Here is a 16,833-nt window from a genome sequence, read left to right as displayed (position 1 = left end):
AGAGCGTATTCTCGCGAGAACTCTGGGAGGCGGCAGTGATGGCGGCGGCGGGAACCGGACCGGGACCTGGAGTGGATGCAGGACCCGGCCCAGCAGCGGCAGCAAATGCAACAGTGGCAGAAGAAGGGGAGACAAAACCGGTGGTAGCGGTGGCAACTGCCCCGGCTGGAGAGGGAACATCTGTTGCTCCAGCAGCAGAACCCGGTTCTGGAGAGGCAGAAAGTGGGTAAGATGTCCTGCAGCCCGAGGGGGACACTGGGAGGGAGGCCCACCCCTCCTGGAGTCCCGCGGCTCCCTGGAACTCTCCTGCCGCACCCTCCGAACCTAGGCCCTGCAGCCAACGTCTCACCCTGCGCCCCCCCCCGCCTTCCAGGACTGTAGTCCCGCCCGCCGCTTGGCCCGTCCCCTTCTCCCTCCCCTCTGAACTGTGTCTGTAACTACGCCCCTTTCCGTACCTTTCGCGGGTCCTGAGAGTCAAGGTTCTTGTTCTCTCTCAGGCTCCTGAGAGGTCTGGTAGCTCACTCTTATAGCAGAAACTCCTCAGATATCCCAGAGGAGAAACCACTTTGCATTGCCGGACTGGAAGAAGTAACGGTTCCTCTGAAAACAAGAGTGGGAGAGCTGCATCTAGGCGAACCTCCCCCAGGACTAATTCCATCTCCTGTAGATTTGTCAGTAAGGACAGATTAGGCTTCCCTCTGCCCTATGGGCCTGCGTCTGTCTTGGTCGTATTCTTCCTAACCCTGGGCACCCAGGCTGAGAGAATAGGCTTAGCTGAAAAAGCTGTAGGAGTGTGAAGTTCACCTGTACTTTGATCATTATCCTTAGGCATAGGCGTTTTGAGGTTTGTTTCCCTTGAAGATTCTCACTTGAGTACTTTCACTATCTTGTAGGGATGCAAATTCAGTTGATGTAGGTGGTGGTTTGGAGACTGAATCTTCTAATGGAAAAGATACACTAGTAAGTATTTCTTTTTGGATGTATGCAAGGCAAAATAGGTTCTGTTTTTTGTTTGTTTTAAGTTTTTAAGTGAGTTAAATACAATAGGATCAACTGACCTGATTCTCTAATTGCTGTGTGGACACAGGAAGGTGCTGGGGACACTTCAGAGGTGATGGATACTCAGGCGGGCTCCGTGGATGAAGAGAATGGCCGACAGTTAGGAGAGGTAGAGCTGCAGTGTGGCATATGTACAAAATGGTTCACAGCGGACACCTTTGGCATAGATACTTCGTGAGTATTTTTTGTAATCTTCGTTAAGAATCGCTTTTAAGGGGCACCTGTGTGGCTTAGTCAGTTGAATGTCCGACTTCGGCTCAGGTCATGATCTCGCGGTCTGTGAGTTTGAGCCCTGCATTGGGCCCTTTGCTGACAGCTCAGAGCCTGGAGCCTGCTTCGGATTCTATGTGTGTGTGTCTCTTTCTCTCTCTGTGTGCCCCTCCTCCGCTCATGCTCTGTCTCTCTTTCAAAAGTAAATAAACATTTAAAAAAATGCTTAAAAAAATCGCTTTTTAGGGGCGCCTGGGTGGCTCAGTCGGTTGAGTGTCCGACTTCGGCTCAGGTCATGATCTCACGGTCGGTGAGTTCGAGCTCCGCATCAGGCTCTGTTCTGACAGCTCAGAGCCTGGAGCCTGTTTTGGATTCTGTGTCTCCCTCTCTCTCTGACCCTCCCCCATTCATGCTCTGTCTCTCTCTGTCTCAAAAATACATAAACGTTAAAAAAAAATTTTAAAAATTAAAAAAAATCGCTTTTTAAAATAAATTTCAGTATGTTCAACAGTTGAATAATAATTTGTAGGCAAATATAAAAGCATATTATTTCCTATGTCTTCTAACCTCACCTTCAGTGAGTAGTAGGATTTGAATCAAGAATTGTTTTAATAATCTGAACTGTTTTCTATCTATTGAGGGTCGAGCCCTAATAGGTACAATGATAGGTATTCTCCCTGCTTTGAGCTTACAACCTGGTTAGGAGACAAAACCATACAATTACGAAGCATTATATAAACAGTTATGGGACAGTAGCATTTAGATGTTGTATTTGGTATTACGGATTTTGGGGAGAGGGTTGGTGTATATGGTGGACAAGGCCTGTTGTCAAAAATTTGAGATAACCAGTGACTCTTCATGCTTGAGCGATCCTTTTTTCCCTTTTGGCTTCAAACTCACTCCCTTTAAGTATTCTGTGTTCACTTCTCAGCAAAACATATTTCCTATCTTTTACCTCTTCTAATAAATCAAAATCACTTTATGATTGATTGAAAGTAAAAGAATTTTTGCTTTATTGCAGGGAGTTAGCCAACAGCTAGCAAGTGCTTGATATTGACATACTGTCTATGGAAATCATTGTACTGATGGCTCTCTTTGGTGTTTTTTATGGTTCTTATTGTGCAAGTAAATTCAGATAAGACTGCCTCAAAATAAGGCTGCACTATTTTGAAATTCTTCCTTCTTGGGTGGGTTGTCGAGGAACCGCCTTCCTTTATAATTTATTGTGTGCTTTCTAATTAAAAAGTTGTAGGGCACTTTAGAAATGCTAATGTTCTAATTAACATGTGATTAGTGATCTAGGATACAGTGTTTTAAAAAAAATACTGAAGGATCTGGAAGAAAGAATTGATCTTGGTAGAAGGATCTATAGGGAAAGTATACAAGATAAGCAAAGCTGGTCACTTAGATAAGACCCAACTAAAATCTGGCCGCTTTGGCCAAAGAGAATTTATTTGGATAGACAGAGCCTAGGAAAGGAAATTTACTAGAGAGCTAACTTGGGGTGATCTAGGGAAGAAGCAAACCACAGTTCAAGAGTTTTGGTAGAAACCAGTTTGTACCTGAATTTGAGAAGTTACACCTAAAGCCCAACTAGGTGAGACGGATTGTCTTTCACAGCTGAGATGGAGGAAGGGAGCTAGTCAGGGTAGGAAAAAGGCTGCTGTGAATACCTGATTATATTTGAATTAATAACTATACTTCTACATGTCTCTAGTTTGAGGCTTTACTTTCTGTAGGTGATTTTATCATGGTGGGCTGTTGAACAGAAAGGGTTCAAGAGCAAGGTAAAGGCAAGGGAATTCAGTCTTAACATTCACAAGAATGTTTCTTAATTTCTTGAGTGGTGACAATAGACACACATTTGGGAACCTTCTCTTTGAGGATACTTAAAGCAAGTTTCAGTTGAGTCCAGATAAATCTGCTTTTATTTTGATTTCTTCTCTTACAACCTAAACCAGTCTTGTATTTTTCTATTACTTTCTCCTTGTTAAGACTAAGGTCTCCTGGGGCACCTGGGTGGCTCAGTGACTTAAGCGCCTGACGTCAGCTCAGGTCATGGTCTCCTGGTTCTGTGAGTTCAGGCCCAGCGTGGAACTCTGTACTGACAGCTCAGAGCCTGGAGCCTGCGATTTCCCGGTGTCTCCCTCTCTCTGCCCCTCCCTCCTCCCCACCTCCCGTGCGCTAGCTCTCTCTTGCTCTCTCTCTCAAAAATAAATACTAAAAACAAAAAAAAGAGTAAGGCCCCCTTATACAATACAGACAAGTTTTCACTTGCCCCCAAACTCACTTCTGAGGAGATATCTTTGTGATACAAGCAGTCTTAATAGTTAGAACTCCTTTCACTTCCTTTCCCCTGCCCCATCTTCCATATCTAATCAGTCACCAAGCTTTACCAATTTTTTTCTCTTGTATATGGGCTTGTCCTTTCCGTTTTTATTCTTTCACCCTAAGTGAGGCCTTCTTTGCCTTCTGCTGGAACTGCTACAAAAGTGTCTTACGTAGGGGTGCCTGGGTGGCTCATTCTGTTAATTGCTCTGTCAGTGCGGAGCCCAACTTGGGGCTCAAACTCACAAACTGTAAGATCATGACATGAGTCAAAGTCGAGTCTAATGCTTAACTGACTGAGCCACCCAAGTGCCCCTACATTTGCTTTTTCTCATCTCTTCCTTCAGACCCAACCTGTCACTTAAAATTTTAACCATGTCACTTCCCCTTCAAGGAGTTCCCATTACCCACAGAAAAAATCCAACTCTACCTGGCTCCTTGCACTTCCTGCCTTTCAAGCCTTTTTTATTTTTCTTTATTTTTTTTTTCTTTTTTTCTTTTTTTCTTCCAAATCCCCTCTCTGGGACAAACTTATCTACAGCAGTTTGCTCCTCTGCCCCCTTGTTGGCCTTTCTCATCTCTGTATATAGTTCACTTAGACAAAAGAAAACCAACTCATCTTCCCAAATCTAGTTCATAACTTACGTTCTCCAAAATATTTCTAACTCTTAAATCTGAAGTTACTACTTGGATCCTTAAAACTCCTCTGGAGTAATTATCACCTGTAGGATTCCTTTGGTACTGAGACAAGTAATGTTTTGTGACTTACGTGTTGTCTTCTTGAATAATTATTTACATTTTTAATTAATCTTGTCATATCTTCTGTCTGCCCTTTCCAGCAGTATTATTGGCCTTTTAAAGAGATATTTAAGTATTTAAATGTATAAATGTCTGTGTGTAAATTAGAGTTGTATATATTTAAATATAATTTACATACAAATATTTGCATGTAACTATATTTAAAGAGACTACTTTGTCTTCCACAACTGGCCTGGCATGCTCTTTTTAGGTGCTTACATACTATAATAAACTAGCTTGGACAAGGCAACAGTGATAATCTTCCTGGTGCTGAATTATCTACTATGATAGATAATATCTTATTAAATGTTTTAACAGAAAAATCCAGGTATTTGTGAAAATATAAGCCCTGTTTTGGTTTTGATGACCTTTGTAAGTTTTAATCATATATTAATATATTAACATTATTATTTTCACTGCAGGGAAGGGATCCCTGTCGATTCAGTTGATTTACTTCTACAAAGAAGTGTGTATTTAGAAGTTCACTGATTTTTTAATCTGGCTGTTCTGCAGATCCTGTCTGCCTTTCATGACCAACTACAGTTTTCATTGCAACGTGTGCCATCATAGTGGGAATACCTATTTCCTCCGGAAGCAAGCAAGTAAGAACAAACTCACGAGTGCCGCAAAATTGTCCTCTGGGTAGCTGCAAAAGAAAAGAGATTTGGGCTTAGCAGGATCAGGGAACTCCTGCCTAGTAGCCGGTAAAAGTTATGTAACATTGGAGTTTAGCTCCAAATAATGGCTATGGTCCACTTCAGGTAAAATCATGACTCTTATTTTTTTGCTGCTATAATTGTTAACTTGTGGATCACCTAGTTGAATATCCTTTAGGTAACATGACTATAATACTATAGATAATTTTTTCTTCCTTTTTCTTTTTAACAGACTTGAAAGAAATGTGCCTTAGTGCTTTGGCCAACCTAACTTGGCAGTCTCGAACACAAGATGAACATCCAAAAACCATGTTCTCCAAAGATAAGGTAGAGAAGAGATTAATGTAATTGCAATTATGCCAAAGAATCAGGTAGAACATCTAAATATACTCTTTAACAATGAGTACTTTGCCCCCAATTTTTATGAATATATGACTGTAGATTCAGTGGTTGTTACTGATTTCATGTGATTTACTAACTTCTAATATGTGCACATTATGTCAGTTGGCTAAATTATTAGTTGGGGGAATCCTTAAATAGTTTTGGTTGGCTTTATAGAAGCAAACAACTGTCTATCCCCCAATTAATAATCAGATCTTGAGGCACCTGCGTGGCTCAGTTGGTTAAGTGTCTGACTCGGTTTCGGCTCAGGTCATGATCTTACGGTTTCGTGACTTTGGCCCCATGTCGGGCTCTGTGCTGACAGCCTGATTCGGATTCTCTCTCTCTCCCTCTCTGTCTGCCCCTCCCCTATTGGCGCTATCTCTGTCTCTCTCAAACTTAAAAAAAAAAAATCTTGAGGGGGTGCCTGGCTGGCTCAGTCAGTACAGCATGTGACTCTCGATCTCAGGGTCTTGAGTTCGAGCCCCACATTGTGCATAAAGATTACTCAAAAATAAACTTAACCAGGAAAAAAAATCAGATCTCGAGCTGAACCTTCTCAGCCCAGTTTAACTGTTTTTATAGACGATTATTATAGATTTTGTCAGAGGGAAGGGGGTAGGTTTATACATGCCTTTTATTTAAACGAATTATCCTTTATTATTAAACTGCAAAACCACACAACTGAAGTCAGGACTCAAAATTAGACGACTAGCCCACCCATGAGTCTTTCCTACTGTGATTCACGGTAAGAAAATATGAAAATTAAGTAAATTTTAGAACGATGGAGTTTACCTTATGCCTACTATACATTCATACCTGCCCACTTTCATTTAAGCTGAAACAAGGGGCACCTGGCTGGCTCAGTCAGTAGAGCATCTTGAGTTCGAGTCTCATGTTGGGCGTAGGTAGAGATTGCTTAAAAATAAAATCTTTAAGGGTCCCTGGTGGCTCAGTTAAGCATCCAACTCTTGATTTCTGCTCAGGTCATGATGTCATGGTTTGAGAGATCGAGCCCCACGTCAGGCTCTGTGCTGACAGTGTGGATTCTCTCTGCTTATGATTCTCTCTCCCTCTCTTTCTCTCTGTCCCTCCCCCACTCACGCTCTCTCTTTCAAAGATAAATAACAAATATTTTTAAAAATTCAAAAAATATAAAAGATAAAATCTTGAAAAATAAATAAAAATTTCACCAAACACGGGTGCCTAGGTGGTTCAGTTGGTTATGCTTCGGATTCTCGATCTCCACTCAGGTCATGATCTCACAGTCTGTGAGGTGGTCTGTGAGATTGACGGCACAGAGCCTGCTTGGGATTCTCTCTCTGCCTCTCACTGTCCCTCCCTTGTTATGTGTGTGCACACATACTCTCTCTCAAAATAAACTTGAAAAAAAATTTTTTTTCACTGAACAGTGCTTACCCTCCACTCTTTTTCCTCTGCATTGTTATTTTCTGTTCTAGTCAGTGCTAGTTTTGACTTACAGAATTGATTTTATAACCTACTAATAGATTGCAGTCTACAGTTTGAAAGACACTGGCATAGGGTATATGGTGAGACCAATATAGTTGGGATCAGACCTGTAAGGGCTTTTCTACTGAATAGAAGTTAGGACTTAATCCTGCAGGCTGGAGTAGTCAGACAGCCCTCTCACCTCCTTTTTATTCCTGAAGTAGAGATGTGTTATGATTAGATTTGCGTTTTTTCTGGTTTTTTTATTCCTCCCAAATTCTTATTTTGAAATTTCAAACATAGAAAAATTCAGATAGTACAGTGAACCATCTGTTAGTTATTTTCCTAGATTTGCCAGTTATTAATATTTTACTGCATTTGCTTTATCTCCCTAAGTTATATGAGACTAAACTGAATACTATACCCAGTATTTTCCCATAACCATAGTACAGTGATCATACTCAGAAAACTTAATGTTGATGTAATACTACTATCTAATATATAGTTTTTATTTTTTATATAAAGTATATAATTATATTTTCTCATTGTTAATTATCATTTTAATATCCTCCATAGCTTTTTTTCTCTATCCAGGATACAGGCAAAGATTTCACATTACATTTAGTTGTAATGTCTCTCTTGCTCTTTTTTTTTTAAGTAGGTTCCATGCCCAACATGGGGCTGGAACTCACAACCCTGAGATTAAGAGTTGCATGCTCTACCAACCAAGCCAGCCAGGTGCCCTGTAATGTCTTTTTTGTCTTTAATCTAAAATGGTTCCTGAACCATTATTTTACTTTGTTTTTTTGGTCTGCTGTGACATACATTTATTTACTTATTTCTCTATAAAGTTTATTTCTTTATAAAGTTTATTTATTTAAGTAATCTCTACACCCAGGGATGCCTGGGTGGCTCAGTTGGTTAAGCATCCAACTTCAGCTCAGGTCAAGATCTCACGGTCCGTGAGTTCGAGCCCCACATTGGGCTCTGTATGGCAGCTCAGAGCCTGGAACCTGTGTCAGATTCTGTGTCTCCCTCTCTCTTTGCCCCTCCTCTGCTCGTCCTCTCTCTCTGTCTCTCAAAAATAAATAAACCCCAAAAAAATTAAAAAAAAAAAAGTAATCTCTACACCCAATGTGGGGCTCATGGCCCCGAGATCAAGAGTTGTGTGTTTCTCCAACTGACTCAGCCAGGCACCCCAGTCTGCTATGACATTTAAAATTTGGGGGAGCCCAGACAGTTGTTTGGCGTGATTCTTCTGTTTGCATTTATCTGATTGTTTCCCTATGATAAAGTTCAGGTTAAACATTTTTGGCAAGAATATTATGTAGATAATGTATGTATAGTGTATTTTTTCCTTGTATCACATCAGGAGGCATAAAATACTGGTTTGTTTTATTATTAATGACCTTAAATTTGATTACTTGGGTAAAGAGGAGGTATCTATCAGATTTCTCCATTGTAAAGGGACCTTTTGTCTTTGTAATTATTAAGCAGTCTGTGTGGTGATGTGTTGAGATTGTGTAAATGTCTCATTGGGACCCCTTCAAGCAATGGTTTTAGCAACTAGCCTGATTATCCTAGCCTGAATCAGTTAATAGAGTGGTCATTGTGAAAAAGAATACATTTGTTACTTGCAATTCTTCTGTTAAGAGAGTTTTCCTTTCTGTCCATCTTTTTTTTTTTTTTTTTTTTTAAAGTATCCCTGCAGATTTGTGGATTATTTTTTTTAAGTTTGTTTATTTTTGAGAGAGACTGGGGAGGCAGGGGGAGGGAGAGAGAGTGAGAGAGAGAGAGAGAGAGAGGTGGAGAGGCAGAGAAAAAGGAGAGAGAGAGTGCCAAGCAGGCTGCACCCTCAGTGCAGAGCCTGACGCAGGGCTTGATGTCACCAACTGTGAGATCATGACCTGAGTCGAACTCAAGAGTTGGAGGCTTAACCAAATGATCTACCCAGGTGCCCCAATTTGTGGATTTCTGATTTCTGGTGCTCAGATTTGATCAGTATATCCCCATTGAGTCTGATGCCTGCACTTTTTGATATGTCCCTATGGGTTTTTGAACTCTTCCTTACTTTCTGGAACAAGAGAATATTCCAGATTTCCCTTCTACTTTCCCTGATTCGACCCTGGTTCCTTTTATTTATTTAAAGATTTTTTTTTTTTTTTTGAGTAAATTCTACATCTGACATGGGGCTTGAATTTGTACCTCAGAGCAAGAGCCACACACTCCACTGACTGAGCCAGCCAGGCACTCCAAATAGTTCCTTTTGGTAAAGATTTGGTTGTCATTTCATGGAACTAAGCGGTGGAAGGTTTTGGTGGTAGACTCTAACTCTGATGGACTTTGGCAGAATGGTGACAGTGGGGGAAGGTCGATGTCAAGGTCAAGCTCAGATATCTGTTTAGTCATGTCAGCAAGAACTGGTGAGGATAATAATCAGAGAAGTGGGGATAGAAGAGACCTTATGGGTGAGAAATTTTCTGAAATCTTAAAATTCATTTGGTGTCGGTTTAGATGTGATGGTTGTGCACAAGAGAAGAATCAAGGATGATGCCCTTGGCTTCTAGCTTGTGATTCTAGGAGGTAGGTGATTCTGAGCATTAAGAGCAAGAATAGAGATCTGCAGAGCAGATTTATGAGTTGAGATACAAAGTTTAGTTTTGTAACAAGAAGTTTGAGGTGCCTTTGGGATGACCAAATAGAGATGTTAGAAGCAGGTAAAACAGGAGCTCAGGAGAGAGAATCACTTGGGAGTTATTGTCCAAATGTCACCCAAGGGAATGGGGTGGATCTTTCCCTCCAACTGGATTGTAAACCTTCTGAGGCTAAGACTTGTATATACTTATATGAAATTCCTCACAATCTGTATATTGTTTGCATGCAATTATGTATTTGTTTAATCATGAAAAAACTAAACGTGGATTTTTCTCTCGATTCTGACAAGCTCTTTGAAAATGCTGCAGTTTTCATTCCATTTTTGTGAGTATAACTTTGAAAGCAACTATAGAACTCTTAATATATTTTGTTTTAAAAAATTAGGATATCATACCGTTTATTGATAAATACTGGGAGTGCATGACGACCAGACAGAGACCTGGGAAAATGACCTGGCCAAATAATATTGTTAAAACAATGGTGAGTAGACCAAAATGATCAGACTTGACGTTTCAAAAATCCGTGTTCTTTGTAAGTATTAAATCTGTTTTAGTCTCACTGAAATAACGTGATGACTAAGAAAATGAGAACAACTTAGTTTTAAATCTTGGACAGTGAGGTATCACTGATTGTAAAGTTTAATAGTTTTCGCACAATCACCAAGTTGTGTCTGAAGTGAACATCAATGTCGTTTTATACACGACAGGGGAACCTTGGTCCACTGTGCTTTTGCAAGTATAATTTATATTGACATGGCAGACTGTTTTTCCCTTTGATTTAAAAACAAAAACAACACTGTTCTAAACATTGTCCTTAGAATTAAAGAGAGTACCTGGGGAGAAGGCCACAGCAAGCTGTTAACAGTGCTAACTTATATCTGTGAGGTGGAGGGATAGGGGAGGATTCCAAAGGACTTTGGCTCTCATTTCTTCAAGTTCCTCTGTTTGAATTTTTTGATGGTCGTGTATTTTCTAATCAGAGGGAAAAGCAATACTATCATTTGGGGAGATTACACTTAGGAATTGGAGTTGCTCGTTGATCATCCATTCGATACTACTTTGAAGTATAAAATTTCCGGTAACGCTAAAATACTGCTTCCTTTTAGAGTAAAGAAAGAGATGTATTCTTAGTAAAGGAACATCCTGATCCCGGGAGTAAGGACCCAGAAGAAGATTACCCCAAATTTGGACTTTTGGATCAGGTACTTTATATTCCCCTTTTGATTTGGAGACAGAATCAGGTTTTGTTTACATTTGTCTGTTTGCTGCAGGCCATTCCAGGCCTCTAACGTGGTGAGCCCCAAGTAAGCAGTTATTGTCATGTGTGGGGAGAAAAACCCCTACCTTAAACCAGGAGACTAGTGTTTTAGTTGTGGTTCTTCCCCTTAACATTACAACCTTTTGCATATCATTTTTATCTTTTTTAATTTTAATTTCCTCACTTGTAACACAAATATGCTGGGCCAAGTTATTTCTAATTTCCTTTCCATCTCAAATTTTACTCTTCAAAATGTGTTATTAAGAGAAATTTGTGGTGAACAATTGAGGAGAAAGAAAATGTCCACTCTTTGTTCGATGGGTCACATTTGGCATCTCAGGAGGCCAAATCTTTCAGCTGTGCCTTGAAATGTTTGATCTGCCAGCATTGAAAGTTAAAGGTTTCACATAGAAATGTTACTCTGTGAGGACCCATTGCCCGATGATGCACATAAGCCAAACGCTGACACCGGTTTTGTAGCAGAAAGGGTTTTATCGCAGGGTGCGAAGCAAGGAGATGGGAGAAAATTTCTCAAATCGGCCTTCACAAAGGGTGTGGGTTGGGTGCCTTTAACGGTAGGAGTCAGGATGTCACGGGGTGGTATGTAGGTTGAATGGAATATGCTGATTTGATATAGGGACAAAAGGAGGTCTCTTCCTTTCTGGGCGTGCACATTAAGGAATCAAGCCTCTTCATGGGACGCGTGCTTAAAAAATGACAGCATAAAGGATGATGACGTGGGGTGGAGGGATCTTGGGGCATGTCCTCACAGAGGTTACTTTTGTTCACTCCTGGTCCCTTCTTCGCAGTTGCTTGGCTCCCCTTATCTGTGGTCAGGCGACTCTACAAAACAGGCTCATGTGAATCAGTCAGGTTACCAGAGTTTTCTTAGGGTAGATGAATCAAGCATTTGTTAACTTAATGTGCTGGGGGCAGAAATTCAGATTTCTGTCTTTTCTTCTAGAATGAGAAGATCTGATTACAGTGGGCCTGAATTCCCACAGGGGGCTGAGAAAATAGCATTCATGCACTCCTGTTTGCCATCTCCCGCTCCAACACCCCCCCCCCCCCCCGCCCCGCCCCCTGCCAATTCACTGTTAACAACTTCGATCCTTACACTTGGCCTGCCTCACACATGTTACTTGTTGATCTCTGAAGCATCCAGGTTTGGACCCCTGTAAATTTCAGGCTTCTTAGGATTGTCAGTTTTGATTCACATTCTACTAGGATTTCCTGGTTTTTTGAGCATTGCCAGATAGGTTTGATTATATAGCCTCCCTTTATAATTGAATGTTTTTCCCTCTAGGATCTTAGTAACATTGGTCCTGCTTATGACAACCAAAAACAAAGCAGCGCTGTGTCTACAAGCGGGAATCTAAATGGTAAGTGTTTAAATGTCTCGATGAAATATTTGTAAGCTGTTGGATCCAAATATGCCTAGAATTGGGCATCCTTTGGGTTGACTCTTAACTGGATATTTAGAAAGATGCTTTACAGTCCAAACCTCAGTTTTGTGAAGCTGGCCAAAGATTTGACAGATGGTAGTGGAGAACTGTTTGTTCCTTTACACCACAGTTTGGTCTTAAGTGAAACAGATTTAGCATAAAACAAAGTACAGGTTTAAAGTCAGATTTACTGTGCTTATTATCTTAGACTCCCCATCTATATCCTTATCACTGACACCCAGTGTGGTTTTGGTTGTTCTCTCTTACTGCTAATTCAGCTGTTATTTAACAGACTTCCTCTGCCCATCTTCTAATTGTTCTTGCCCTGAAACTTCAGCTTATTCCCATGACAGCGTTTCTGTACTGATCACTAGCTGTAGATGTTTTTCTGTCAGTAATCCACCTAATGACAGGAATGGACTTTATTACTAATGGTAATCTAACAAAGGTTGGGGTAGCTGGGAGGCAACTAGCTATTCATCTAACACTTGGCAACATTAACTTGTCCTTTGGTGCAGTAGCATCTTAAATGTGTAATCATTTCCACTGTCACTAATATTCTGAGATGGGTTGGAAATAGCTAACTGTATTGTTTATCTTTTTACACCATTTTTTCCCTTTTTAATTGTTAAAATTTGACAAATACATGGTGCCACTTCTGTTCTTACAGGTGGAGTCTCTTTTGGAGGTGAATTCCTCCTCTGTCTTCTTTCATCCTCTCAGACTTAAGTATTATGTGGTTTGGAAAACGCTTTTTGCTGAGTTGTGGTAGAAGCTAAAACTAGATTAAAATTTTAAAGCATCGTGAAATGATGGCAATAGCACTTGATATGAAACCATAGTTCCAGTTGAATGTTAGTAATTAAAAGCTTGTACGTTGTCATATTCTGCCTAACATGGCCAGCAGTCACCTTAATATAGTGCGTCTTGTTCAAGATGGTTCTAAAACTTCTCTTTCAAATTAATTAAAATACCAATAACAGTAAGAAATCCATAGTCTTTTAAGGTAACACAAACTCAAATTGATATTGCAACAGCATAACATTAAACCTTTTTAAAAATGAAAAATAGGAATAATACATGGTGTGTTCGTAAAAGGAAGTTCTGCATCAATCTGGTCCTGTATATGCAGAATATGACCTGCTCTCAATGTCTTGATCCTTTTTATTCCAGCAGAACTGCTGAGAATTTCCAAGCTTGCCCCAAATTAAGATACAGTACTCTATGCAGTTGTTACCATAAAGGTGTTTTCCTGCAGTTCAGGGACATTTTCTGACAGAAAAACAAATTGATAGGAAAGACAGAACTGGACAAAAACTTCAAAGTACCTATTTCAGAAATCACTAGGTAGTATTCCTTGTGGCCTTAGTACGTTGCTAAATTATTTTTTGCATAAAATATGTAAATTTTTTATTGATACTCGCTCTTAATTCCACAAGCTGGGTTAGTCTGACCTGAATTTTATGCATTGGCACAATCTTAATTGTAAAAGTTGCCTACTAAATTTAAAGCCTTTGTACTTGGGTCATGAACAACCAGAGTGGATACCTAGCAGCACTGGAGAGAAACACCTTTTTAGTATTTTTGTTTCTGTTTTCTATGTTTTATGTACCTTTGTCTTGTTGGGTATTCGAGTTAAGTGCTTTAGCAGATACTGTGCCTTTATTATGTTTATGGAATATATCCTGCATAGATCAAGTGAGTGAACATCTACTTGTAGTGAGGATATTCGTTGTGGGTGTTCGTATTGATTTGGGTGGAAAACAAATTTTATCCTTGCAGTTGTTTTTAGATGTGGGTGTTTGGAGTCTGAATGCGCGCAAATGCATTTGTGTCACATCCTCAGAAAGTGTACCAGTAGTTGCAGTTCCTTAAGAAAGGAAGGTTGAATGTGTAACACAGGTGTCATTAGTGCTAGGTTCATTTGAGCTTACTGCCAGAACCCAATATTCTGAGCTGTGAGACCTTCAGCCGACTCTCTCAGAACCAGGGTGAAACCCCAATATGCTTTCAGGAAGGAAATCCTCCTGTGTGTGGTGTTACACAAATGCACGACAGGAGTGTTAGTCACCATGGAATTTCCACATCCACATGAAGCTTCTGTGACAGCTTATTGAAAGTGATCTGCCTTCTCTTCAAAGGGGGAATTGCAGCAGGAAGCAGTGGAAAAGGAAGAGGAGCGAAGCGCAAGCAGCAAGATGGAGGGACCGCGGGGACCACCAAGAAGGCCCGGAGGTGGGCAGAAACACCCACTCGCACTCACCACTGTTAGGCCATCTTTGGTGCTGGCACAGCCCATCAGAGGGAACAGAGCTGCACTCTTCAGTAGCTCAGGTGTCTGAGATTAAAAAGCCTGTCCATTTTTCTCAAATCTTGAGCGCTTTGAGGGATAAAATAATGCCAGGCTGGGAATCGAAGTTTACACATTTGTTTTGTTAGGGGAGTGCTGGGGCAGCACCTGGGGCGCATTGCCTGGGGAGTAGAGTTCAATGCTGTTAAGACATCCTGAGAAAGGATTGAACTTTATCTCTTTTACTTCAGCTGTGTGCCTCTGCCCTCAAGCCTCTTCCCTTCTCTTTATTCAGTAAATCCTGGTCTTTTCTTATTTAAGATTGTAAGTACTCCCAGTCTTATCTCTGAGTTTCTGTTCATTAGTTTTAGTAATTAACATAATAAAGGAAATCACCCTTGTTCCCCTTCTTCCTTACTTTCCCCTTAGGACATACTGCCTCCTTTTCATAGCTATTCCTACAGGCTAGAGTAATTTGACCAAAACTACTTTGCTAAATTTAAAAGCGGATGCTTTTTGTTTCCCTGTTTTACCTGCAGAGGGCAGGATCCTCTGTTTGAGCAATGAAAAGCATGTGTGAAATTGCATGTATTCCTGCTGAAATCTAATAAATCAGATGTCCTTCTTAAAGAATTGAAGCCATTTGAGCTAAGGGGGTTTTAGTTTCTTGATATTATTTTTTTCCTTTCTGCAGTGATCCTTTGTTTTCTGCTCAGCGCCTTCCCCCTCATGGCTACCCCTTGGAACACCCATTTAACAAAGACGGCTATCGGTATATTCTAGCTGAGCCTGATCCCCATGCCCCTGACCCTGAGAAACTTGAACTTGACTGCTGGGCAGGAAAACCTATTCCTGGAGACCTCTACAGAGCCTGCTTATATGAACGGGTTTTGTTAGCCCTACATGATCGAGGTATGTAACATATTAATACTCAATGTCGGGGGGTGCCTGGGTGGGTCAGTCAGTTTAGTGTCTGACTCTTGTTTCAGGTCATGGTCTCACGGTTCATGAGATCAAGCCCCGCATCAAGCTCTGTGCTGATAGCATGGAGCCTGCTTGGGATTCTCTGTCTCTCACCCTCCCTGTCTCCATCTCTCCCTCTCTCTCAAAAAAACAAAAACAAACTTAAAAACACCTTTAAAATAATAATGTTCATGTTGGACCCAGATGTTACTTTGAATATTGTCCTCAGCTTTGTCCAGTTTAGAATTAGATATACATGTCGGTCTTTTACCACTCCTCTGCCGCCTAGTTCTAACTAGACTCAGCTGAACACACAAGAAATAATTTCCTTGTTGTCTTCCTTTAAGCTCTAGCCATTTGTATATATACATATATATATATATATATATATATATATATATATATATGTATATATATATATATATATATATGGGTTTTTTTTTAACTTTTCTATTTTGAACTTATTATTTTTTTAATTTTATTTTTTATTTTTTAAGTAATTCTGTACCCAACATGGGGCTCAAACTTTCAACCCCAAGATCAGGAGTTGCGTGCTCTACTGACTGAGCCAGTTAGGTGCCCTTATTGAACTAATTTTAAACTTACAGTAAAGTTACAAAAATAATAGTTTTAATGGTAACATCTCCTCCTCAAGCTTCTAATGGTAACATCTTATAGGATTGATAGTTGTCAAAACCAGGAAGTAAACATTAGTAAATGCTGTAATGAAACTAAAGACTTCATTTACATTTCACTAGTTTCCTCATTAATGCCTCTTTTCTAGGATCTCACAATTTGTAAGTCTCTGGCCACCTTTCCCAGGTCTGTTTTGGATTCTGTTTATATTTTGCTCACTAATTTTAGTACCTGGATCTTTGCTGCAGTGATTATTGACATGGTGTTTGCCTGATGATTTTTTATTTCTTCTCCATTTATTATTTACTCGATTATTTATATCAGTGTGAACTCAGATATTTATTTTATTCTGTTGGGGTATACTTTATCTAGTTGCTCAAATTATTCCTGCTTTGGCCATTGGGAGCTTCTTTAGGTTAGTTCCTGTGTGGTTTTTTTTTTGATAAGCCTCATCTTTTTTTTTTTTAAGTACTTCTTTACTCTCTGGCATCACAAAATGTTCCTGGCTTATCTTGTATTTTCCATGCCCCAGGCCAAGTATCTGCTATTTCTCTGAAGAGCCCTGGTTCCTTTGATTGGAAAATGATGTTTAGAAATAAAGACCTAAGTGTTAGGTATGCTCCATGGGTGTCACTTCCAGACTCCCTCGACAGAAGTAGGAAAGTATATGTATACCAACTGACGCATATACGTACAGGGCTAGACT

At 40.1% G+C, this 16,833-nt stretch overlaps 1 protein-coding gene across 3 annotated transcripts in view; it reads left to right on the top strand.

Annotated features, from left to right (window-relative positions):
* The window catches only part of ASH2L (ASH2 like, histone lysine methyltransferase complex subunit), a 31,456-nt gene continuing 14,623 nt past the window's right edge, over window positions 1-16,833 (top strand). Inside the window, exons 1-11 of one of the 3 annotated variants that reach the window (XM_015076081.3) lie at window positions 1-226; window positions 894-960; window positions 1,088-1,233; window positions 4,909-4,997; window positions 5,284-5,378; window positions 9,921-10,016; window positions 10,642-10,737; window positions 12,100-12,175; window positions 12,909-12,926; window positions 14,380-14,473; window positions 15,223-15,440. In XM_015076081.3, the coding sequence (XP_014931567.1) occupies window positions 39-226; window positions 894-960; window positions 1,088-1,233; window positions 4,909-4,997; window positions 5,284-5,378; window positions 9,921-10,016; window positions 10,642-10,737; window positions 12,100-12,175; window positions 12,909-12,926; window positions 14,380-14,473; window positions 15,223-15,440 (1,183 nt within the window). In that variant the 5' untranslated portion in view covers window positions 1-38. Of the gene's footprint in view, window positions 227-360; window positions 676-893; window positions 961-1,087; window positions 1,234-4,908; window positions 4,998-5,283; window positions 5,379-9,920; window positions 10,017-10,641; window positions 10,738-12,099; window positions 12,176-12,908; window positions 12,927-14,379; window positions 14,474-15,222; window positions 15,441-16,833 lie in introns of those variants that run through there. The other 2 variants (XM_015076083.3, XM_015076082.3) reach the window with 2 other exon arrangements.

The sequence above is a fragment of the Acinonyx jubatus genome, chromosome B1, assembly GCF_027475565.1.
Source record: "Acinonyx jubatus isolate Ajub_Pintada_27869175 chromosome B1, VMU_Ajub_asm_v1.0, whole genome shotgun sequence".
In the NCBI taxonomy this organism is placed as follows: Eukaryota; Metazoa; Chordata; class Mammalia; order Carnivora; family Felidae; genus Acinonyx; species Acinonyx jubatus.
The sequence above is the reverse complement of the archived record's forward strand: the minus strand, read 5'-3'. Positions and strand labels throughout refer to the sequence as shown.